A 25,316-nucleotide genomic window follows, 5' to 3' on the forward strand; every position below is an offset into this window, starting at 1 on the left:
ATGGGCTCTTACCCTTCTCTCCATGCAGCCGCGCACAACCCTGTGCCATGGGACGCTTGCTCGCCCGGTGCCGTGGCTGGGAAGCAGCGTGCCCAGCTCCCCAGGTCTGCGGGGAGAAGACGGGATGGACGGGGTCTGGTGATCCCTGGGATGTGGAGGGGTTGGTGAAGGTCACCCGGCTGTGTGGCTTTCGGGGGGGGTCAGCCGGATGGAGCTTTATTGCAGAGCCTGGTGTTGCCCCTGGAGCTGCATGGGGATGCTGAGCTGCTGCAGCGTTGTGGGGCTCGCTTCTCCACGGGCCGTCCTGCCTGCGGCAAGCGTCTCCTTGGGGCAGGGGTCTCCACTCCGAACACTTATCCCTGCCAGTGCGGAGACGGCCGATCCCTGACACCCGGTTTCCCAGGGGCTCAACACTGTCTGTTCCCAGCAGATCGATAGGAGCATCTGTGAAAAATCAGGGCATGGATGTCTGATCCTGCAGCCCTAGCTGTTTCCTATTTATCTAATCTAATTCTATCGGCATTTCTAAAGTGCTTATCGCCACCGCATCTAAGCGCTTTATATGTTTCTTGAGAAAAAAAATCCCAGTCGCTGTGTAATGAGAGTGGTCGAGTCTGGGATGTGACTGGTCCCGGTGCCTGGGCGCAGGCAAACAACAGGCTAGAGAGTAACCCTCTCCCTCTCCCAGTTTCCCTGCAAAGTCTAAATTTTCCCGGTGACCCTCATGAATTGCTACAAAGTCAGATCCAGAGGAGCCCATTAGAACAGAAGACTTGCCTCAAATACCCTCAAAGGCCGAAAAAGGGAAGGAAAACCCCAGTGACTCATTTGTGCCTAAGCAGATGCTGAAGTCAGAGCCCCAAGCTGGGGATTTCAAGCTTGCCATTGCAAAATGCTCGTGATGACCGAAGGCAGACGCAGGCCCCCGTGCCGCACCTCATGCCGGGTCCGTCCCCGGTGCCTGAAGGGCACTGCGGGTCGTCCCTGCCTCCGCGGGGCTGGGGGACGAGCTGCGGCACGGGGGGCTGGGATATGGGCTCCTCTCTGCCTTTCTGACCCCTCCGCGTTCCCACCAGCAAGCAAATTCCCAATTTCTAGGCAGGGAAAGCAGGGTGGAGAGATGGGAACTGCCACAGCCAAGCTCTCTTTTGAGCTAGAATGTATGTCTGGTTTAGATGGGAAAATCCTTTAGCTTATCCCAGGCTCATCCCTTTGGGATCTTGAATGAGCAGTGACCTAAAATCTTGGTTTGCTGATGGCTGATGGTTTTGAAGGGCAAAGGCAAGGGGAAGGGTGCTCAGTCTGATCAGGTCCATGTTGGGAGTGAATATGGGTGAGATAGCGAGGAGGTGCCCAGAGCTCATCACGACAGTGAGATTAATGACATTTTTCACCACGCCACATAGAGTCTATCTGAGTAGGTTTTATTTGAACATATGAAAAACATAGGTTTTATTTGAACCAGCCCAGACAGGGCTGCAATCGCTGCCTGGTACTGGGGTGGCCTGACCCATCTCATGATGTTTTCAGCCTTTAATAATTTAGGATGAGAGATCCCAGGCCTTCTGTCTAGGCTTTTGGTCGATTGTTTGTTTTTCTAAGATTTCTTTTTCTCCCCCAGGCAAAACTGTTGCAGAGGATTAAGGCAGACGTTTTGTGGAGGGTTTCTCTTTTACAGGCGAAGAACCACCTTAATTTGGCCAGCCTAAAAGCGCTTTGAAAAACTTGAATCGCTGCACACGGCGTGAAGTCTTGTTTGATTTTAGCAGCAAGAGTTGGCAGCAATCCTCCGTGCCCGAGCACGGCCGAGCATCCCCGCTCCGAAATGCTGGTTGAGGGAGGGCGGCAGCAGCTGGCCAAAAATACCGAGTTTGCGTCTAGCGGGGAAGGGGAACTGGGGGAATGGGGGAGAGGAATGGACTGTACTGGGACATGAGGGGAGGAGGACGGTGAGCGGGCAGGTAGGAGCCTGCCAGGGTGATTTTGCCCCGGGTAGAGCTCTGCCCACCAAAGGCTGAGTGATGCCGCGTCCTGCAACTGCTGCTGAAAAATGTCGTCTTTTCCAGACTAAACACCTTCCCCTTCCTCCCTGCCCAGAATAAAACTCCAATTAGGCTCCTCTTTAGCAACGTTATCAAGTTTGCAAAACTCCAAAGGCGGGAGGTGCCAGGGTCAGTTTGCTGTGCAGCCTTCGGGCAGCCCCTCTCTGCATATGCATTATGAAACCGTCTTTAATGGCATGATCATATCCCAGTTTTTCACCTTTGCCTCGCTCAGCGCAGCCAATGAACCTGCTCTGGGAATGATCTGCATTAATGTGGAGCTGTAAAAACTTCAACTGAAGTCAATGAGAGCTGTGCTTTGAGCAGGGGAAGTGTCATTTAATGCTAAGCACTCTGAAAATCAAGTCTAAATGTCTCAAATTTGGTGCATGTAATGTAGTGGATGTTTTTTACATTACCGTTGCTGGGCCTTAGCTCCCCGTCGGTAAAATGGGGATGGTAACAGGGAGATTGGGAACTTAATCACTTTATTGGTTGTGAAATACTGCTGCTTTTTGATGTTCAGCAAAGGATAAGCGACCCATGAGGAGCTGAGTAATTGTGCATGCAGAACAGCATCTGAGTAGAGTACAATAAAGTAGGAGCTATGCGTCCTCCAACGAAGAGAGAACAAAATACTGAGAAGCTGCAGATGAAGTTGTTTGTAGGACGCTGAGAAGCCTGCGGATGTTCATAGGTACGCGGGGGAGAATTTTTGGATGCCTAAATGTCGAGCTCCAGACTGTTTCAGGCACCCAGGGACACCTGGCTACAGCTCAGTACCATCACCCTTGGCATTTGGGGAGAAATAGGTCCTTCAGATAACCCTCCTGTACGTGGTCTTGCAATCAGCACCTTCATCAAAGTGCATAATTACCAGAGACTGAATTAAGGTTGCCTTGGCAACCTTAGATCTCACATTTTCTTCAGTTTTGTGTATGTGACATTACAACCTTTATAATTTCCTTTATTACACAACGCAGACCTGTGCCTACCTGCGTTGCGTGGCAGTGGCTCCCGTTCGTGGGATGCCTGGTGGACCTCGACGTCTCTGCGTTGTAGAGATGCTCTGCAGGATCCCTTCGCAGGTGGAGATCCCACCATCCAGGCAGAGATGGCCCGGACGTGGCATCCCCCACGGAGGGCTTTGCTCCCTGTAAATTTAACCATGGGGTACGGCGCTTGGCAGCTGCTCTGGACGTGGGTGGCAGGGCTGCGGGAAGGGCTGGGTTGCATCCAAGCCGTTGGTTGCGGGAACAAGATGGGGATGATCGCAGAGTCCATGCCGCGTCCCTGCCGAGCTCCTGCAGAAGCGTGATCCGCATGGAGGACCTGGCACCGGGCTGGCCTCTCTTGTCCTCCTGGGTCCCTGCCCTTGGTCACGGCACGTGGTTCTGGGGTCAGAACCGGGGTTTTAATCAACATCAGACCAGCTTTCTCTCCCCACCGCCACCCCTCTCTCCTCCTCCTACAGCATGGTGTGTTTTGCTCCATCCCTCCAGATGAGCCCACGGGACTCCTGGCCGGCCACCTGCGCGGTGCTGGGGTCAGCGTTTCCTTGGTAGGGGTGTTAGAAGGATTTTTGGATGCCTCCTTTCACGGCAGCCTGCAGAAGGTCTTGCCAGCAGCGTCAGCGAGGTCTGCTCGGCTCAGAGCAGCTCTGCCGTGGCAAGCCACGAGCCCTCCCCGTGGCCTCTCGCTTCCCCTTCTGTGCAGATTTTTCCCTTCCTTGTTATCACCTTGTAATCTCTGAGGGTGAAAAATATCCCTCCAGTTGTTTTTTATTTCTAAATTGAAGCCAGAAATGTATTTACAAGTTCACTGTTTTGAAAATAATACTTTGAGAGGATGAGATGGAAGGAATTGCTGGGCAAACAGGTAGTAAAAATATTAATTAGCATAGAGAAATCATTTGATAATTTTCATGTATGTATTTTTTCATTATGCATTGCTGCCTTTACTGATAACCCCCCCACCAAGTGTGATCCATTTTGCTAGATAAACATATTACTTTATGAGTTAATTAGTGCTCAGTTACTATCAATTAATACGTACTACTACTACCGATTCCATGTTGAACAAGCAGATTCCACTACTATTAACTCTTTAAATTACTAATATTTGTAGCTGCCTAGAACCCCTCGCCAAAAGGCGTTTACTGGTAATTGCAGTGGTGTGAGGGGCCAGGTGGCTCCTCACTGAGCTTCCTCTTCCTGGTGGCCTAACGCTGTATTTTTTAATTATTTAATGTCTTAAGATGTTGAAACTGTGCTTTTCCCGTGCTTCTGGTTTGCTACCGTTTTTTGAACTTTTAGAATTCATATTATAAAGCTTTTCTTTGCAGCTGAAGTTTGGGGAAGCAGTGTAGGGAAAGGGATGGGTCAGGCTCATCTCAGATAACTTTGCATGCTTCAGAGGTAAATAATAACTAAAGTTAATAAAACTGAATTAGGTATGTCTGGCTCTGGCTGGTGATACAGTCCACAGAGGGAAACGGATTCCTTTGAAGCTGAAAACGTCGGCAGGGATGTTAGGAGCGGTTGTAGTAATAGCAGCAGGGAGCGGGGCTCTGCATTTGCACGGAAGCGGGGAAGTAGTTTTGTCGGTGCTGGACACCTTTGAAATGGGGAGAGTCACATCCCCACCTTGAACAATTCCCTCCTGATGAAGCTCACGAGGAGCAGGTGGAAAACGCGCAGGAGCGGGGACGTGTGCCCGGTGCAGCGTGGCGGGGCTGAGCCCCTGCAACCTGCCAGGACGTGGCAGGGCTCCAAAAAGGTATAGGACAGGGGGATAAAGCCTGGGACCTTGAAAATGGCTGGGAAAGCCATTAAATAAATGCAGAACGGGGTGGTGGGGATATAGGGCAACGTCCATCCCCGTGCCAAGGTGGGACACGATGCTCGGCAGTGCTGTTTCTTCTCCCGGCTGGTGTTCCCAGGTGCTTAGTGTGGGTTTGCTGTCCCACTGAGGGCACTTGCTGTGCTCCACGCGCCCATCCCATCCCATCCCATCTCATCCCATCCCATCCCATCCCACAATTTGGCATCAAGATGCCTGATGCACAGGAGCATCCTGACCATAGCATCGCCGCACGGGAAATGCAACCTGCTGAATTTGGGATTAATTATGAGCCGCGGTGGAGCGGGCGCTGACACGTGTAATTTCCAGCGCACTTACTGACCGTGGTTTATCATCCCTAATAAGGCTCGGGCGCCTTTTCTTAAACCTCCCGGTGCCGAGGTTGCCTGGGAGACTGAGCCGGCATCGCCTGTGTTTGCCTTCGGCTCATGCGGGGTTGAAGTTGCAACTGCGATGCTTCCCTGAAACGTGGGAAAAAATGCTCAGAATTAAAACTATCTTGTTTATCTCATCCGTGACATCCTGGCCCTTCGCATGGCAGAGCCGCGCCACCTCCGAGGGGGCTGCAGCGGGGTGGGGGGTCCAGGCGAGCCCCAGCATCCCCCGGGCCGTGTGCTGCATGCGATGGGCTTTCCGAGCTCGCTTTTATTCCGGCGTGTTTGTTTTTGCTTTGCTTTGCTGTAATTAAATTTCTGGCCCTTCTGGGTGCTGAGGTGAGCTTCAAAACGCTCTGGCGGAGCGATGGTTTTATTGAATCTCTAGCAAATTATTGAAGCGTGGTAGGGAATTTTTCACACTTTCAACCTCAAGGTTTTTGGGAGAGCGTTTTTGCAAGTGTTTATTACAGTATTACCACAAGAAGTGAGACTACCCAGAAAATTTATAGTAAGCAGCTCATCAGCTGCCAGTGTAGCTCCATTGAAGTACCTTCTCCAGCATCACTCATGTAAGGTTGATTTCTCCCAGTTTAGGACCTGGATGATGGTTTTTCTTGAAACCTCCCATCACTATTAAAGTGGCTGAAAAGTGTTTGTGGGTGTGCTGGGCAGAAACTCAGTTTTTCTACATAAAATAATAAATCCGCTCCATGCACACGCGCTTTCAGGCACCACGCTAAGAAACCTGGTTGAAGACGTAGAATCATAGAATCATAGAATCATTAAGGTTGGAAAAGACCTCTAAGATCATCGTGTCCAACCGTCAACCCAACACACATGGGCTTAAGCGTGCCAGAGTTTCAGACTGTGAAGTCCCTTGGTTAGAAGCTGCCACCACCTTGTCGGGTCCTCCAACGCCGGGGCTGGAGATGAACTTTTCCAGAGCATCCCAGCTTGGTCAAGTGGACTTTCCCACAAAGTCCATCCGACTTGCTCAGGAGGTAGCTCAGGGCTTGGTGCTGCAGGAGATGGTTGCTGCATTCACTACGGACGTGGTGAATGGTGTAGCGGGTGCAGGAGAGGGCTGTAGAGAGAATGGTCTCTTGCTGCAGGCAGAATAAAAAAGAAAAGGGTTGAAATCCTGGAAAAAACATATTCTGTTGACTTTAAATCGGAAACCATTTTTCTGAGGTGACCGTACATTCATCATAATTTGGGTCTTTAACTGCATGGCCCTCAGTACAGAACAGCTGAGCCTGTGGTGCAATCAAACCCTGTTGGAGTTGTACTGTGGGCGCGGGAAGTGCTAAAGGTACTAAAAGTAATTTTGAAGGCGTCTTCCGTTGGACATCCAACAGTGGTGAGCACTTTTAATCCTGATCTCTTGTTGCCTTGGCCCCCCGTCTTAAGTGTGAAGAAAATAATACCCAGTGTACAGAAGCTGTGAGAATAAACGAACGTTCGTGAGATGCTGGGGGTCCTGGGTGGTGAGTCCCCGGGAGGGGAAAGCCCCGGGGGAAGGGGTGGCTCTGCCTTTGCAGGTGAGAGGCAACGCCACGCGCCGAGAGCAGGGCTGGGGCCGCGGGTGGTACCGAGGGGTCTGCCTGCAGCTGGGGTCCCAGCCCCGCGTGCTGGTCACATCCTGACAATTCACTTCTGAATGCTGGGCTTTGCAGATGTAATTTGGTTTTTTTACCGTTTGTATTTAATGCTTATATAAAAAATGCGTTTATCAGCTTTGCAGCACACCCTTGGCTGGGCCATGGCAGGCAGACCCTTCGTGCCCATTTCTGTGACGAATTTTGCTGGGCATTGTGTGAACACCCTGAGCTCTTCCCAGCCTTAAAGCGGCCAAGTGCTGCAGTGCCGGGGACGAAGGGCTGGGTGAGCTTTGCTTCTGCTGCGGTCTGTAATTCCCCCTCCAATTTGATATTTCAAGCTTGCAGCTGAGAGCACCTACCCTTCCCAGCTTACTATCTTCCACCCAGGATTTGCAATTCGTGGCTGGTGAGGAAGTTTCCAGCCCACGTGGCTGCAGACAAACAGAGGCAGAACCATTTGCACAGCCAAAAGGCTCCTGCAGGTCCCACTTCCACCAATCCCATTAATATCTTTGAGCTGTTTACTCTGAAACTCAAGGAAGAGTTCAGCAACCTCACTAATGATTTCAGCGTGGACCAGATTAGCAGAGGAAGGTGGGGGTTTAGTGGAGGAAAAAGAGATGTGAGGGAGAAGAGAAAAGGAGCGGAATAGGTGAGAGCACAAGCGATGCTCAGGCAGAATCCTACCTGCCACGTGGACGGGGACTTCAGCTCTTGCAGGTCTGGGGCTGTGTTTGGGGACTCCTTGGAGGCATTTTCCCCCAGGGTGGGCATCCAGCTCGTCCTGCAAACTGCCCCGGAGGGACGGGTGCTTGGCTTGAGCTTTCGGGGCTGGATGGGACTGTAATGGGGACTAGAAGGGGAAAGCAGCCACGGCTCCCCATGAGCATCCACGGGGCAAAGGCTGAGGGTCCTGCTGGGTAAAGCCGGCTCTGGGTGAGATGACCTGATGGGGCAGGGAAGAAGGGTGAAAGGCAGAGGACATCCAGGTTTAACCCGTGGCTGGGCATTGAGCCTCGCAGCACAACAGAAGTTTTGTGGTCAAAATTGCTCAGGCAAGCAGCTGTCGGGCTGAAAAATGCAGAATCTGAGCGTAATTGCTCTGTCCTGGTTTGCAAGTGCATCAGCTCTTAAGTTCCCTGTCGAGTGGGGTCTTGGCAATGGAAGTAGGGAGCAGCACGAGGTGCTGGACACGAGGCTGGGCTGCGCCGGGTGGTTTTGGGTCCCTGCTCTGTGCCAGTCCCTCCTTCGGGATGAAGCTGCAGGTTACACAGCATCATGCCTTTTGCTGCTAGTGGGCCCTGTCTCTAGAAACTCATGAACCCCAAATCTCCCTCCTGATCCCTCTCCAAACACAGCTCGGGGAGCAGATGGTAGAGCAGCACTGGCTTAGTCCCCAACTCGCATCCTTTTCTATGTTTTTCTCAGCGATGGTTAACTTTGTAAGACACCGAAGTCTTTAACCATTAGCAGGCAATAAAAAGGGGCAGCTGTGTTGGATAACACCCCCTAATCCCCTTCCAGGGTGAGCTGGAGAGAGGAACCACTGCGAAGCTCAGGAGCTTATTCTGAGATGAGTGCTTTGGAGGCTTTGAGGATTGCATGGTGTTGGTATTTCATGAATAAATAACCCCCAGCGATATTTGTCACTGAATCTGCTTCATTAATGAGGGTCTGGAACAAAGTGGGAGGATGGAGAAAAGTATTTTCGAGGGAATCGAGGCGAGTGCGGGCAATGGGAGGTGGCACAGGGCTGGGTGAGGATGGGTGCCAAGTCAGGCGGAGAGCCCTGCTGTGGTGCATCGCGCTGACTGTTTGTGGCAATAGAAGTTGTTAGAAAAGGGGCTTTTACTGAGGCTGCGTATCATCAGTGGGTCCTGGTAGAGAGGGGAGTGCATTTCAGTTGTAAGTGTATCATTTGGGCGTCTGCCTGTGTCTTTGGGAGGGCTGGAGAGTTAGAGAAGGAGCGTGTGCTTGTCTTCATAGACAGGCGTGTGCTGGTGGAGAGAATCTGGCACCAGAAATAAGGTCGCTTGCTCCAAAATGCCCTTTTTGACGGGACCTAGAATCTGCTTCAGGGCGGTGGGGAATTGCCCCGTCCTCCCCAGCACGCCGGGCGCTGAGCCCTGCCTGGTCCTTGCGGCTTCGGCGCCTGGGTCCGGCCAGGGCCACCGGCAGCTTTCCCCAGCTCTGCGGTGTGCCCCGGGCACGGCGTGAACTGCAGAGCCCATCTTCTCCATCCTGCCTTGTCAGAACGGATCCAAGGGTCACTCGATGAAATTCAATACAGATAGATGGAGAACAAGAGAAAAGAGCTGTTCTTTTGCAGGCAGCTTGTTACTGCAGGGAAAGTGATTCATCCATCAGGGCTGGTCTGATCTGGCGTGCCGGGGCGGTGGGGAGGGACGGCTGCCCCCGGCGGGCACGGTGCAGTGGTGGCCAGACACTGCCATCGCTCCTCAAGTGTCCCCTGCCTTGTCGGCACTGCCTGCTCTGCAGGGCTGGCTCTGGGATTTGGGGGCTGGGGGCAGCGGTCCCATACAGCGGGCAGGGAGGGACGGGATGGGGTCACCGCCGGAGCTGCGTGGGTGGAAAATCATCTGCGCCGTGCCACGTGTTGCCTGTCCCATTGTGGCTGCGGGAGGCGGGTAATTAATTATTGCTCTTCACCCCCTAAAATTAAAAGGAGCCGCTGAGGCTGGCAGTGCCAAAGGCTTGGCAGCGCCTGCCTGTGCCGAGCCCGGCTCTGCCGGCCCCTCCGGAGGCAGGCGAAAGCAAAATTTGCTCCCAGCTCGCTCCGAGCATCGCGTCAGCCCTCTTATCTGCTGACATCCCCCTTGTCAGGGCGCCGCGTTGAAGCGATGCTCCTCTCATCGGCGCAGAAGCAATCCGGCCGCGCAGCCTCCCTCCGTTCACAGGCAGCGCCGTCACCCCGCTCCTCTCACAGGTGACATCTGAACACCTCCCTCCGGCTCCTCTTCCCCACCTTCCAGCAAGGTTAATATTTTAATACATTTAATGGCTCATTCTGGCTCGGCAGCCCCTGCCCATGTTTTACCCGGGGTCATCTGGGCACAATTTCGGAGAGCGAGGTTCCCGTTCCTGTCCTCCACCCTCCCGAGGGCAGAAGGTTGGTTTGTACTTCCAGGTTTTAATTAAAAGCGTGACGAGCTGCCCCTGCCAGCCCAGGAGCATGCTGCCGTGTGGGATGAGCTGGCTTCTCCCAGCAGCACTCCGGCTCTCCGGAGTTACCCCGGCCGAGGATCCGGCCCCAGGGTCTCCTTTACACCACCCAGCGCAGCTGTAGCTCCTCACCTTCTCCCTTCAGGGCCGTGGGAGCTGCAGCAGGGTCTGGTTGTTTGGGGACCAAATGGAAAAGCCAGGAGGGAGGACGGGGACACGGTTCTCCTTGCAGTCCACCTACGATGAGAAACTCCTCGGGAGGACCAGATGGGGCTGAGCTTTCCGGATGGGTGGTGGAGGAGTTGTCATGGTTTGTTGCTTTTTTATTTAAATAATTCTCTCTACGTTAATAAATAGCATTTTTAGTTAGTAAATAATATGCCCTTTCTTTTCCCCCATCTCTCCAGCAGAAATGCGTGCCCTGATCTAATATATTCTGCCTTTCTCACTCCCTCACTTTGGAGGAGCTGCAAATTCTGGTGGGAACAGAGTGCTAATAGAAAAGGGCCTCTAAAGATACTTGAAACATGACCAAGAAAGGACAGAGGGAGATTGAGCTCCAAATATGCTGGAAAATCTAGGAGATGGGCCAAGAGAGGGGGAATATCGGAAGCATGATCGCCAAGAGGGAAAAGTTAATTGGGAAGCATTAATTGGGGTGAAAGCAGACAGCGCAGACATGAATTTGCTACGCGGGGCAGCGATGCAGCCGGAGGCACCGCGGTGGGCACGGAGCTACCCCGGTGCTGGGGTAACTCGTCCGCCCCGACCCACGGGAGCGGCGAAGCTGCCCTTCACCTCTGTCTGAGCGGGGATGTGCCGATTTACCAATTCTTGCTGGTTTTATGGTGTTTTCCTTGTTGAAAGTCCCAGCTTCTGGAATCCTGTGATTGCCTGGCAATCTGGAATCTGCAGAATACTGACTTCAATACTGCGTAGGGCTTTATTTCTTTGGGTTTGGTCTCTGGGTAGTTTCTAGCCCTCAAGTTTGCAGGGAAAAGCTCAATTACGCCCTAAAGGCTCAGAAAACAGAAGGCAAATTTAAGGGGGGGTGGGAAACACCCAGTGATTGATTTATTTTTAAAATCTCATCATTTTTATGCCAATCTCTTTTTTTTTTTTTTTTTAATGCCTGACTCATGACTTTTTGAGCATTTGGTGTTGGCAGGGCTGTGTGCGTGAGTGTGACGGCGTGTGCGCGCCGGGGCCCTCCGCTCACAGATAATGCAGTGCTGGTTCGAGACAGCAGTGCTGGGGTCTTCAAGGGCTGCTGAATATTCCTCCACCGCTCTTTCATTGCCAAGCACACGGTTTTCAAATTAAAACCCCCCCAAAAAGAGAGACTAGCACTGGGCATTGAGTCACTGTGTGGCTTTTTAGGTGCTGATGGGAGAGCAGGGGAGATGCTAAAGAGGAATAAACCCCTGTGTGACTCCTGGCATTACCTTAGGGGCTATTTTAAGGTCAGAGGGGTCAGTGTTTATTTGCAGCCCCCTGAGTACAAAGATCTAATAAATAGCCTGTGGAGGTCAAGTCCGTTGCCATCAGTGACTTGCTCTGTGACCTTGGGTAAATCGCTTTGTCTCTCTCCTGTCGGTAAGAGGGTGACGGGATCTGTTGCCCAAGTTGGGTTGTGGGTGTTGGTTAATACATAAAATGTGCTTTGAAGATGAAAAATACCTTGGAGATGCTTAAAGCTCTCGACAAGCATCTGTGTTCCCTTTGCAGGAACCCAGCAGAAAGCAAAGTGCTTGAATACTTCGTCACAGACACAATCTGCTGCGTGCACAGCTCGGAGAGGCAGGGCTGGGAGCTTCCCAAGGCTTTACATGGCTGTTGAATTTGTAGGCATTTATGCTTCTTGCTTGCTTAAGAGAGGGGTGTCACGGTGCGGCCGTGCCCAGGGCTTTGCAGAGCCGTCACGGGCTGGAGCAGTGCAGCAGAGAGCCGTGCCTGCACCCGCCACTGCGTCCCCTGCTCCAGGTCCCCTGTCCCCCGGAGCCAAGCACCCACATCCCAGCAAGCGTGAAGCCAAGTTTCGTATGGCTTTGCAGCTTCAGCAGTGTCCCCAGGTGATGGACGTGGATTTGCTGTTGTCGAGTATAGGGTTGGATTCACACATGACTCCAGGCTACTAATAAAGTATCTCTTAATTGCCAGTTTGCGTGGAAGTGGTAGATAGTATCTTTGAAAGCCCATAACTGGTTGGTTTTCATCAAGGATCTCAGAGTTATCCAGCAAATTTATTATATATAGCATAATCACAAAGCCTTAATTTTCTTGGGAAGCTTCCTTTGACTCAGTTTTGCTAATGAAAAAGCAGTGATTTTGCCGGAGCGGCTCTCTTTGTGGATTGCTCTGCCCGTGCCATGTGCTGCCAGCTCCCTGCCAGCCCTAACGGTGCCTTTTCTCTCCAAGGGAAGAAGCAATGCTGTCCACCTACTTTGAAACCATCAATGACTTGCTCTCCTCCTTTGGGCCGGTCCGAGACTGCTCCCGCAACAACGGTGGCTGCACCCGCAACTTCAAGTGCGTTTCGGATCGCAAGGTGGACTCGACGGGCTGCGTGGTAGGTACCATGGCTGCTGGCCCCCGGGGCTGGCGTCTGCTTTGGGGACAAGCCGGAGAGGGACATTGCCCGCTCCCTCTCCGGGGCTGTGGTCGAGGGGATGTGTGTGCTGGTGGTGGACTCCTCCCAGCCTTGGGACCCTCACGGCAAATCCCATATGCCTTACGGACCTCAGGGAAGGAGCCCGGGGGCTCAGATGAGCAAAAGAAAAATGCTTGAGGCTGACGGTCATTTTCCTGCTTGTCAAGAAAGCACGGGCTGAAAGCAGTCACGCTTTTTCTCCTGCCTTGTGCTTCCCAGCACGGGAGAAAGATGAAGCATCTCCCCATCCTCTCCCCCTCTGGGCCCCTCTGACACCCTCAGAGTTTTGATTTGTTTCTGAACATGCTCACGTCTTGCCAGACAACCTACTGAGTCCAAGGTTTTGCAATCGTCCCTCCAGAAGACCTCTTCAACCCTAGACCATTCATTTTGGGCAGAGGCTCTGAATCACTCCCAGCTATTGATGCACAGAGGGGTTTTGCCGGTTTTCCATGCGGGCTGCGGCAGAGCTCAGCACCTCTCCCACCTCTAACCCATCTCGCCTTGACAGCAAAGTCGCCACTTCCCTGCGTGCGGAGCTTGTGCGAGTCTGGTATGACGTGCAGAGACACGGGGGCAGAGCCTTGGGAAACGGGGGGAAACCTGGAGCATCCCTTCTCGGCTGTCTGTTGTAGGAGCCGCCTGCCTGCTCGGCAGCAGCGGTGACCCCTGCGGGGGTCCAGAGCTTGTCCCCCACTCCGCCTGCCCTGCAAACACACGCCCGCTGCTCCGAAGCCCCCTGAAACCCCTCTGCCCCATCCCCTCCCCTCTCGCCGCGGGCAGAGCCCCCGTCGCCCCATCCCTCCCCTCTCGGCAGAGACGGGAGTTAAGTGTCTCTTTATTTATTGAAGATGTTTACACACGGCAGCCGGGAAAGGTCAGGCTGGAGCTGTGCTGTCCCGGGGGTGGCATTTTCATTATCCCCTTCTCCGATTGCTTGTTAAGGCCATTTAGCGTGACAGCCTGATGTGTCACCGGCAGCACCCGGTGCCGTCTCCTCCTTGCCGCTCCTCTCCCTTTCCTGCTTTCTTTTCCCATTGTTGTTTTCTTTTGTTCCCTTTTCCAGGGAGCAGCTGCCTTTCTCGTCTTTTGGGGGTTTGTCCCTGGTTTTTTGGGGATTTAATTGTGCTCTGAACGCCAACGTCCCTCCCAGACACTGTCAGAAGCAATCAGGGCTCTGATCGCTCTGTGCCGCTGGGAAGAGATGCCTCTTTTAAAAAGTCGGGATATATTAAGATAGAAATTGTCAATAAATTACAGACCTAGCGCTCGCCACGCCGGCATGCGGAGAAGCAGAAACTGAAAACTGTGTCACTCGGGGAAAATAACCCCCCCCGCTTCTGTAATGTCTAAATGAGGCTTTACATAAAGAGAACGAACCGCGTACAGCAGGCAGCGGGGGAGAAAGGGGAAGCAGGGAGCTGCCCCGAGAGCCATGGGCGAGAGGTGACACATGGGGACCTCATCACGCCGAGCTCCCGGGGCCGTGCATCCCATGGGGACAGGAGACGGCCGCAGAGATGCCCGTCTCTCCTCCCTCTGCTCTTCGCCCCTTTTTCTCCTCGCTGCAGGAGCGCGAGGCTGCTCTGCCCCTCTGCGCAGCCCCCGGTCGTGGGGTGAAGCCCCCCCAGCTCCCCAATCCCAGCTGTAGCCTGAGGGCAGCAGAGCTGAGCTGCTGCATCCCGCCTCCGGTCCGCGTCTCTCCTGTCGACTGACACCAGGGGCACAGTGCTCCATCCCTCCCGGCTCTCCCAACCCCGTGCGACGTTTTACACTCATCGCCTTCTTGTAGGTCCCCAGCAAGGGCAGGGGTGCAAACAGAGGTCTGGGGGGCACTGCCCCATGTTTCTGACCATGCTCCGTGGTTGTTGATCTGGGGAAAAGCCTAAGGGGTGGGCAGGCAGCGCTGCCCCAGCCCCGGGTCATGCTCGTGGCGCTGAGCGGGGTCGCAGGAATGGGAGCTGAGTTTCGGAGCTGGCCGCAGCCCCAGCGTGCGACCTTGCGGCACCTTCTGCAGCCCCTGCGCTGGGCGATACGACCCCTCCTCATCCCGCCCCTGCTCCCGGCGGCTGCCGGGTGTGAGCTGGGCTTCCAGTACGAGCAGGGATGGGGTCATTTGCTGCAAATTTGCAGGGATGTCAGTTAGTTTTAAGGCTGAACTGCCATGAACTCAGTTTGCCAATTTGGTAAGTGCTATGGGCAATATCGGGATGTAATTTAATTAAGCTATCCCCTTTTTATAGAGTTCAGGGAGCATTCACGTACTAATTTTAGCACTAGGTTTGCTTCAGCTTTGCTCTGGACACTGTTTCGCAAATCATGACACGTTGTTAATCTTTACCAGTCAACAGTTTATTAATTTGCCGAGGACCACAGAAGTATATAATCAGTGGTTCATCAATCAAGGCTAAATCCAACAAATGTTCCAGGCAGGTACTGAGCATAAAATATACATGTAGCCTTGTAAGCAATTAATACGCAGCAGAGCCAGAGCCTAGCAGCTCAACCAGGGAACAGCACAAATCTCAAAGATTTCTTATTCCTTTTATATATATAATCATCATCCGTTACCAGTTCCTTCATGCCCTCAGGACGGCTTCCAGTAATTCTGCGAGGACTGGGCATGCATTTATCTTCGGGCTTTTTAGCGGCGTGGGCTCTGCCATTACCTAATTGTTTGGCCTTAAAAGGACTTGGTTGAAACGTCGAGGGCAGTTGCTTGCAGCTCGTGGTGGAATCTCTCTGAGGGCGGTCTCCTTGGGCCTACGAAGGAGAAAAGAGGACGTCCCTTTGCTTAGTTAAAATCCTGGATGTGAGGCGTCACCTGGAAGAGCCCAAAGGCTCTGCAGTGGGGTCCCCAGCCGGAGGGGTGACAGCTCCCCAGCTTCCATCACACACTTCCCGTGGGGCCCTTTTTTCCCCCCTTTTCATGGCTTTTCTGTTATTTTTACCTGTACCCAGTAGATGGCATTAGTGCATAAAAGTTTTCTGCAGTTCTTTTCTTATCGGAGGCTTTTTTTGTTTAGGTAATTTTAAGAAGTATAAGCTGCAACCTTGCTAAGACCGTGGCATTGCTAACCGGAGCCTTGCCTTTGAGCCCTACCTTGCAACACAACAAAACAATCCCTAGATTGCTCTAGAAAACCTGTTTCCATGCTGCTTTTCCTTGTTGCACCCCAGAATTGATGTCTGGGGAAGCCACAGGCATTTCCCAAGAAAACAAAATCCCGGAGAGCTCAAAATCTGGTGGCTCTGCTCTGCACGTTGAGTCTAGCGTACGCTTCGTGCCAGCTTGCAGGGATGACAGCGAACCAGGAGAAACCATGCTGGAGGAATAAGTCAGATTATTGCCGGTACAGGAATATATATCGCTGATCCCTTCTACCAGCACAGGGGTAGCTGCTCAGCCAGGAGGGAGGGTGCTGAAGAAGGGAAAGTGGTTGACCCTCATGTGTTGGTGATTTATAATTTGAGAAGAAAACTTGTGAATTGGCCCTGAGGGAGTGAAGGAAACACCTGTAACCTGGCTTGAATTCAGGTTTCCCCACCTATATCTCAGCTTGGCTTTGCTCACTGATGCCACTCCTCTCGTCCTCCCTGGGAGAAGGAGGGGGTCACTTGTATCTGCCCATTTGCGAGCCCCAGCGAGGCAGGATTGGAGCCCCAGGGCAATAAGAGGGGTGAGGTTTTTCTCCCCAAGGAAAGTGACCTTTGGACTTAGCACGTGAGCTGGGCAAGGAGGTGGACGGTGCCCCTGCGGTGCACGTTGGGCATCCTTGGCATCGCTGCGGGAGGAGGCAGCGGCAGGTACAGACGTGCAGCAAAGGTGCGTGTCTGAGCCCCGTGGTGCCTCTCGGGATGGGGTCTCATCATCGTGAGGACCTCCTGGAGATGCAGGAGGGCATGAGCTGCCTAGCTGGTGGTGCAGAAGGCAGCTTGGGGTCCCACGCAACAGAATGAGGCCCCTTGTTTCCCTGCTGCGTGAGCAGCTTCACCGCAGCGGCGCAGGTGCGGGTGGTGTGGTCTGATGGTTCTGCAACCTCTGTAATGCCTGCAGATGCTGGTGAGTTCGTCTTTTAAGTCAGAAGAGAGTAACTGGGGCCACGGAGGCCCAAGATGTTGCGCAGGTGGATGTGGAAGGGCTCACAGCGTGGCTGTGCTCCAGGATCTGTCCCACCTTGGGAGAGGTGTCAGCAAGAGGTAGGGGAGCCCACCGAGCTCGGGCAGCGGGCGCTGCCGTTCTGCACAGACGTGAAACCCTGCTGATCATCACCATCTCCCTGCTCACAGGCTTGGGTTCCTCTAGCACAGATTTATTTCTAATTTGAGCAAGAAAAAAGTATAGTTCGGCTCCAAGCACGACGTGAACTGTTCCTCTTCCCAATCAGGGGGTCAGCCCATCGGGCAGGAGGGAGTTTGTCTGGCTCAGCAGGATGCAAAAGGGAGAACATCTGCTACAGAGTCTCTTAATGAAGTTGTGGCCCACAGTGACACCGGTGTGGTGTCGGTCCCAGCCTCTTTAGAGAAGGAAGAGAAATTTGGCATGGTCCACACAGGCGTATAAGCCTTAGCGCAGCCTTTCTGGAGCTAATCCTTCTGTTTTGCTCTCTTCCACATCAAAACGATGGGCTGTTCCTTAGCTGCTGCAAAGTGGGGCAGAGAAACGGCTTAATTTAAGAGTGTAACCGTTTCAGGAAGAAATGGAATTAGAAATGAAGGAACAGGGCAGTGGCTACCGCTCTGGTCTCCTCCTTCTGGCACAAGTCACCCAGCGGTGGCTTGGGGACCAAGGGGAGTGGGGAGGTACTTTGAAATGAAGTGGATGATGCTGAGAACTGATATTCTTGGGGGGAGATTGGGTGTTTGGGAGTTTCAGCCCAAACCAAAATGCTGTGTAGAAATCCCTCACATATGTGAAAATTCCAAAATACTTTGCATCAAAACATCTCCTTTCTATGAAGGAGGGGGAAATGTTTAATTCCAACATTATCATCTGGAGTTTTATGTTATATATTGCGTTATCCCAGTGTACAACCTGAAATAAAAACAAAATTAGGCGGTGGAAACCAAAACATTTCAACCTTGTCAAAATTAAATGCTCTACTAATTTCCCAATGAATTTTGAGATGTAATTGGTGGAGTCCCACAAAGCACTTAAGCTTCATCAAATCTGCATTTTTCTGACAGAGAATTGTTCATTGAAAAATAAAAACGCATCCGTCCCTGCCTTACGAGGCACCTAGCTAATTACGTTAGATGCACACGCGAGGGAGGGAGATGGGGAGGAAACCGTTCTCTTCTAATCCCTTTAAAGTTTAGCTGGCTCCTTGAAGCAGAAGATGACTCCTTATGCTATGGTTGGAAGCAGAAGCCCCCTGAGCTCAACAGCAAGCCCCCCTCCCAAGGAGCCTGCGGTTTCGGATTTATCTCATTAAGCCAGGTAACTACCTGTGATGAAAATGGGATTTGAGGAAGAGAGAGGATGGCAAAAGCCGCTGGGGTCGGTAGCCGGCCGCGGCAGGGAGCGGAGGGGCAGGTGGGGAACCCGCCGCCCGCCTGCCTTTGCTTTCAGTGCTGCAAAAGGGGTTTGCACCACGTCGGCAAGCGGTGGCCAAGTTTAAAAGCGAGTGGAATAGCTCAGGAGGCGCCGAGGTGAGCTGGAGGTCTCTGCCTGCGCTGGGAAGAAGTAGTTTGGGTGATAAAAGCCCCATTTTCTCCAGCGTTGGCTTTTTCAGCAGTGTTCCTCGGAGGGCTTGGCTGGTACCAGCCCTTGGCCCTCTGCTCCCCGGCAGACTGGGATGCTTCGTGTGTTGTGGTCACAGCTGGGTTGGGTCTTTGGGTTTGGGGTGGGTGGTAGGATTTGGCGTGTAGTGGCTGGGCTGTACCCTGGGCGTCAGGTGGGGCAGGAGTTGAATTTCTGGTCTCGCAAAGGTTTTTGGAGTGGCTGGGAAGGGAAATGCCCCGCTGGGCAGGAGATGCCAGTGCATCCCCAAATGGGCTGTTGGTGACTCCTGGAAGGAAAGAGGCTGGAGGTTTTCTACTAGCTTGATTTCCTTGCTCCAGGAGCTGCGAGCACTTATGTCCATAGCATCCCCCCAGCTGCTTGAAACAAGTCCATCCCACTTTGAGATGCAAAAAATACACATAGTGACTTGCCCGAGAGGGGCCACGCGAGAGCTGTGCGGTGGCCAGAGGCGAGGAGATGCTGCCTCATTGCCTGGAGCTTCGGTCTCCTCCGTGGAGCCCCCAGCCCGCTGTCACGGGGAGGGAGCGAGCCGAGGGACGTGAGCTATCACAGCGTGTGCTCGGGAGCCTGGAAGACAGATGGGTTTGATTTTCTGAGGCTAAAATAATGATTGATGATCTTGAAAGGGAAAAGGAAGCAGGGGGAAAGGAGGGAGAGGAAAAAGAGTGGGAAGATAATGACTGTTATTTCAGAAAACAGTTGTAATGTTTCCCTCTGGGAAGGATGCTCCCCCGCAGCGGGGTGTCGGGGAGGGGTCTGCCGCAGGGGGTGGTGGTGGGGACATCGCTGCCCGAGGAGGCGAGGCAGGGGTGGCCCTGGAGAGAGACTGCCTGGAGCCGACGGGCACTTTAGCGACCAGTTTTTTGGCCTGTTTTACCAAAATATTAGGACAGGAGGGATAAATCTCACCCGTAGAGACTGGGCTGTGTACAGCCAGACTCTGGTCCTGCTGCTGCTGGGGAGTGTTGCTCGCCGGGGGCCTTCTGGGCCAAGAAAGCGAAGGCAGAATAAGCCAAAGTTGTCCAAATATATCTATCTATCTATCTATCTATCTATATATATGGACACAGAGGAGTTTGCTGCATTTGTATCATTTCTGAGCTCCAACAAGCAAATAAAATACATGCCAGTGCATAGTTTGGAGCTCATTAAAACGCTGGCACTTGCTTGTACCTCAGCAGTGCCTCAGACTAATGTTTTTGTCTCACGCTGAAGAGGTTCCTCGGTAAGGAGTGAGGATGCCTCTAAACGAAGGGGGGTTGTTAGGGCCTTTGGACGTCGCGCTCGGTGCCTCTGCGGCACTGAGCCACCAGCACTTTTTGCAGCCTCAGGCCGGCGGTGCTGGGGATGCAGCTTGGAGGAGCTGTGCTGGGCAGGATCACGGGGCCGGGGTCCTGGGTCTCACCTCCAGATGTGTCCGGACACGGGTGTGTGGTACCCGGGGTGGCACCGGGAGCAGGGTTTGGTGGCAGTTTCCCTGTGCAGTTTTAAAGAGCTGGGGAGGAGCCGGGCTCGACTGCGCCCAGAGCATCACCTCCAACACCCCGGCGTGGGAGAAGTCTGGGCTTTTATGTCTGACAAAAAAGCTGCTATTGTTGAGAAAACAGAGCGGAATAATAAAAAGGGCAGTTTACTCTCTACAGAAACACTTTATTAAATATTCTTTTTTTTCAACTTAATAACGGAAGAGAGGAGCTGAGCTGAGAAACCCTGGCAGGCAGCTCAGATGGAGAGCTGGTGTCCTCTCGTCTGGGGATCCGTGTCAGTAATGAGAGTCGGATTTTATTTCCAGTGACCCCCTCACCCGTCTCACTGCTAATGAGCTTTGTAAAACGAGAAAGGAAAAAGAAGGGGCCTTTGCTCACCAATGCGAACGGGGACTCATCCAGATACTTCTTTTCCGAAGACAGAGTCTTGTACGGGTTTCAGCGGTTGCTTGCTTTCTTTCCCTTGAAGACGATCCTCCTCCCGTGGCGTTTGCTCTGGCCGTGCGGTGGGCGGAGGAGCTGTGCCGAGTCCTGGTGGCAGGAGACCACGCGGTGTCACAGGGGTGACGGCGGTGGGCATGGGCATCCCGATTCGTTCCAAACCGTGGCCCCGTGCATCGGCGAGGCTGGCTCTGGTGGCCTCCCGGGGGTGGCAGTGGGCATGCGGCAGCAGGTCCTGCCAGCTCTGTCACTCCGTGTCACCTTGGAGATGTCATTTAAAAGGGAAAAAAGCCTGTTTCTCCAAAAACCAGATAAAAATAGCACTTTCTTATTCAGCATCTCCATTTCCCATGTGTACTTGGAGTCCGTTTGCTGACTGCAATCACAAAAATAAAGACCTGGGTGCTCTGCCCGGCTGGGAGGGGACGAGCCGGTGCCCAGCTGTGCTGCCAGCCGAACCCCCCGAGCCGCCGGCGGTTCCTCCTTCGCAAACCTATCGGCAGCGGCAGGGTCGGGGCGTTGTAGCTGTGGGACACGTTTAGCCTGCAGGATCTGTGTTATCAGTGCTAATGTAGACGAAGATAAGAAAGTAAGTTTTCTTTTCCAATCCCAAGAGCAATTTTCAGGGCTGGCCGTCATCCCAGAGAAACCAATTCACTCCTGCGTAGACGGAGTGGATTTGCAAGGCAGTGGAATTACATTTGTATGGTAACAGCTTCTCCCTGGCTTTTTGGAGCAGACCAGGAGCTGGAGTCTCCCCTTACCGCCCTTTTCCTCCCATAGCATGGATTAAGTACCAAACCCTCTTCCCAAGCTGTGAGATATTTTTGCTTGTCAGATCCATGGATGAAGGATGGTCTGGGAGTTGGACGCGAGTTCCCGAGCAGTGCGGGTCTAACGTGGCAAACCACAACCAGCTTTTTCTTTTGAATACCTGACTAACAGTTTGTAGGATCTCTTTGCCTCCCTGGATAAACGGATCCATCCCGTATCCGGACGAGGGTTGCACAGAGGTGGTTGGCCGGGGGCTGCTGGGGCACCACGTCTCGCCAGCTTTCCTCCCATCGGGGAGGGACGTGTCACCCGTGATCGCCCAGACAGAGTTATTGGCTGAGTTGCTTATTGATTTTCTAATCATCTTCCGACACGGCCCCCCATCCTGTGTCACTGCCAAGGCAGATCGCAAATTGAACTGCAGCTGAATTGATGGGGAATTGATTAAAACTCACCGTAATTATTGGTTCTCTGCTGCCCAAGCCAGACAAATCAATGTCAGCAATAACAGATCTGATCCTTTATAAAAGCCCAGCAAACGCAGAGCGAGCGCTGGTTTTGTGAGCCCACCCGGGAGCCCAGCCCGACCCTTCAGCACAGCCCGGGGAGTCGGGATCAGCACGAGCCGGCTTTTTCCTGGGTCATTTCTGACTACTGTGGGCAAGAACGTAGTTGCACCCAAATGGGCTTTAGTTTTCCCTCTGCTCTGATCTATTGGTGGGACATCCCGGTTGCAAATCCTCTGCTCCAGGGGTAGGGAGATCCGTAGTAAAGTTTTATTGTGCCGGATAGTTGCTCCATCCACCTATTCATCCCTGCAAAACCCTTCGCGCAGGCGGCTGGCGATGCCTCTCCTGCCGTCTGCCTGGTTGCTTTGCTGGCTGGCACTAATTGCAGAGCTCGCCGGTTCCCCTGGCTCGCCGTCCCTGGCATCTTCATCCCCCCGGCCAAGCAGGGACACCTCCCGTGTTTGTGCGTGGGCTACCAAAGCTTTCTGTCCCTGGAGAGCTTCTTGCTGCAACGCTACAGCTGGCTGGAGAGCCGGCTCCGCGCCCAGGCGGGGAGGGGTGCGGAGGGGAGGGGGTGCTTTCTTTTGCAAACTTTGTGCTGAGCTATTTGCCTGCCATAATTAATGCGTATTAAGATGCATAATTACAAACAGAAAGGAAACATGCTTCGTGGTGATTAGAAGCTGGAACTGGGGGAATGTCCCAAGGGTGGCCTCGAGCAGAGTGGGGCTAAGGGAGGGAGGGCTTTGGTAACCCAGTCCGGGGAAAGAGCCATCATCTTCCTCTGCAGGCTGGGGAAGATGCTGAGCTCAGCACACGGATCAGTGCCAGGGCGAGAGTCCCAAATGGCAGCTCCAAAAAGCCATGACTGATCCCCTGGCTGTGATCCTGTAGCTTCTGCTGACTTAAGGTCCCATCCGGTTGCCTTCAGCACCCTGAAAGGTCCCTCGGGAGCTCCAGAGGGGACTTAGGCAGAATCCCAGACCTCCCCATCCCCGTCGGCGTGGGGAGAGCTGCAGAGAGGAGGTTGTGGTGCCGTGGAGTGGAAGATGCTGTTTGCAGTCAGCTCTCATGTCCTCCAGGGAGATGCATTTCTGCCAATTTGCAGAGCTCTTATTCTTACAGTGGGGCCGGCAGATGCAGAGGAGACCGCAGGAGACAAGTGTTGTATCTGCGGATTCACAAACACACTTGTCCTGATCCTGTTTCCCAGGCAGCTCAGCAGTGAAAAGCACAGATTGTTCTAAGTGGCCTCTCCTCCTTCATATTTATTCTGTGTATGCGTCTAGAAGGCTTCCTGCTCCCATGTCTTCTGCTGCTTCGTGCCTAGGCAGGGCTGCTGTTTCCCAGGCTGCCTCCCCGGGGCCCTGCCTGCGCCCTGCCTGCACCCTGCCTGCGCCCTGCCTGCGCCCTGCCTGCGCCCTGCCTGCGCCCTGCCTGCTCTGCAGAGACGGGCAGCATCCTATTTCAGAGCCCTTTGCTTCCAACATAGACTCATAGAATGGTTTGGGTTGGAAGGGACCTTTAAAGGCCATCTGGTCCAACCCCCTGCCATGGGCAGGGACATCTTCAAGTAGATCGGGTTGCTCAGAGCCTCGTCCAACCTGACCTTGAATGTTTCCAGGGATGGGGCATCCACCACCTCTCTGGGCAACCTGTGCCAGTGTTTCACCACCCTCATTGTAAAAAATTTCTTCCTTATATCTGGTCTAAATCTACCCTCTTTTAGTTTAAAACCATCACCCCTTGTCCTAACATCCTTTGGCTAGAAAAGCCACGTGCCTCTCAACCTTCCCTTGCCTCCGCTTCCCACCTTACCTGGTGCCTGCAAGGAAGGTGCTGAGGTTTGCAAGGTCCACCTGAGCTTCAGGGCTGAGGGCAGGGGAGCCAGCGAGGTGTCTGAGGGACGTCAGGCACGGGGATGCCAGAGACACCGCGGTTGCTGCAGGTGGGGCAGAAGCAGCTTTGACGCTGCTGCCGTAGGAAGGCGGCACAGGGTTTCTAGGAGGTGGAGAGAACCTTCTCGTCACTCGGATGAGGTGGGCCAGGACTCTCCAAAGTGTTTTTCTGATGTCCCCTGCAGGCAGTTTGCTTCTTGAGTGGCCAAGAGTGAGCAAGGCTCAGCAGCCCATCTCCCATCAGGACCTCGCCTGTGACAGCGAGCGCGGGTCCAGGGTCTCCTGAACTTTTATTAATATGTACAGCATTTTGCTCACATGGAAAATTGATTTTCTTTTTTAAGCACAAAGTATAGTGGTTTTATAACCTTTCTTCTGCTTGACAGAGGCCATTTATAACCTGCCTTCATCACTACCTGTACAAGCTCCAGTCTAACTCATCTTCAAGAAATTCCATAATGCATTTTTAATTGCGAGCTGCTCCTAGGCAAGATTTATTTATTTTTTCAAGGACTGGCCTTTTTGTTGTTGTTTGTGTGTGTGTGTGTGTTTGGCGAAAAGGGATAAATAACGCAAGTGGAATAGAAGAGTGCTTTAATCTGGGTGACAATTTATTGATGGCATTTGCTGCCTGCTGGCTTTTATCTTTTGGGACAAGGAAAGCCAGCTGGGGAACCGAAATTAAAACCCAGAGCCAGATCCCCAGCTTGTGTGAATCAGCATGGTTCCCTCGGCTACGGAAAACTGTTCTGATGAGCCTGGGCTGCGATCCTGTCCTCCCCCAGTCCTGCCTCCACCACGGGCTGGTCCTGCCTGCAGCTGCCTGCTCCCGTGGGAGGCAGCGAGATGCTTTGGGAGATGATGCCAAGGCCACGTTCGCCGGCCTGCCTGGCATGGGTTGAGATGGTTTTCTGGGTTGAGATGGTTTTCTGGGTTGGTCCCAGGTGATGAGATGTTTTTTCTGGGTCACACCGGACTTCTCTGCATCTCAGAGGAACGAACGCAGAGGGGTTCTCCAGCACGTTACAGAGCAGGTCATCGCGCTTCGCCCCACACTGGTTGAGGCTTCATCGCTGTGTAATTTTGCTGCCTCAGGGATTTCACCCTTCTCCTGAGGGAGGATGGGGAGCGTGGCTTTTGCAGCAGACCAGGTCCTTGCCCTGTGGTCCTTGCCCCTTCCCCAAAGGCTGTGCCAGGTCCATCTCTTGGGATGAACTCATCTCCTTTAGGTGTAGATGGAGTTCAGCAGCACGACACACAAATCCCTCTGGCTCATGGGTGGGCTGCGCCTTGGGAGAGCACCCCTGGGCTGTGGCTCCAGGGTAGGCGAGGACCCACGGGTGACCTTACCGTGTCCCCTCTCTCACTGCAGTGCCCCGAGGACCTCCGACCCATGAAGGACGGCACCGGTTGCTACGACTATTCCAAAGGGATCGACTGCTCGGATGGCTTCAATGGCGGCTGCGAGCAGCTCTGTCTCCAGCAGACCCTCCCTCTGCCCCACGACCCCTCGTCCAGCACCATCTTCATGTTCTGCGGGTGAGTCCCCTCCAACGCTCCTGCATCTCCTGCTAGCAGCTAAATAGCCCTTTGCCATCCCTGCCAACCCTCCTGTGCCACCCGTCCCCAAACCAGCATGCCCAGTGAGGGAGCTGGGCACCCAAGGAAAAGCCTGTTTGTGGAGCCGACTTCCATCAGGGAGCAGAGGCGCCCGGTTTGCCCACGAGCAAAAGCATACGGGAGTGC

The 25,316-nt window shown here is 53.4% G+C and overlaps 1 protein-coding gene across 1 annotated transcript in view; it reads left to right on the forward strand.

The window, feature by feature from the left end:
* The window catches only part of ASTN2 (astrotactin 2), a 361,627-nt gene that overhangs the window by 182,588 nt on the left and 153,723 nt on the right, over nucleotides 1–25,316 (forward strand). Inside the window, exons 11-12 of the mRNA XM_075170429.1 lie at nucleotides 12,484–12,634; nucleotides 24,943–25,109. Of these exons, the coding sequence (XP_075026530.1) occupies nucleotides 12,484–12,634; nucleotides 24,943–25,109 (318 nt within the window). The remainder of the gene's footprint in view (nucleotides 1–12,483; nucleotides 12,635–24,942; nucleotides 25,110–25,316) is intronic.

Source organism: Calonectris borealis, chromosome 21 (assembly GCF_964195595.1).
Source record: "Calonectris borealis chromosome 21, bCalBor7.hap1.2, whole genome shotgun sequence".
Classification (NCBI taxonomy): Eukaryota; Metazoa; Chordata; class Aves; order Procellariiformes; family Procellariidae; genus Calonectris; species Calonectris borealis.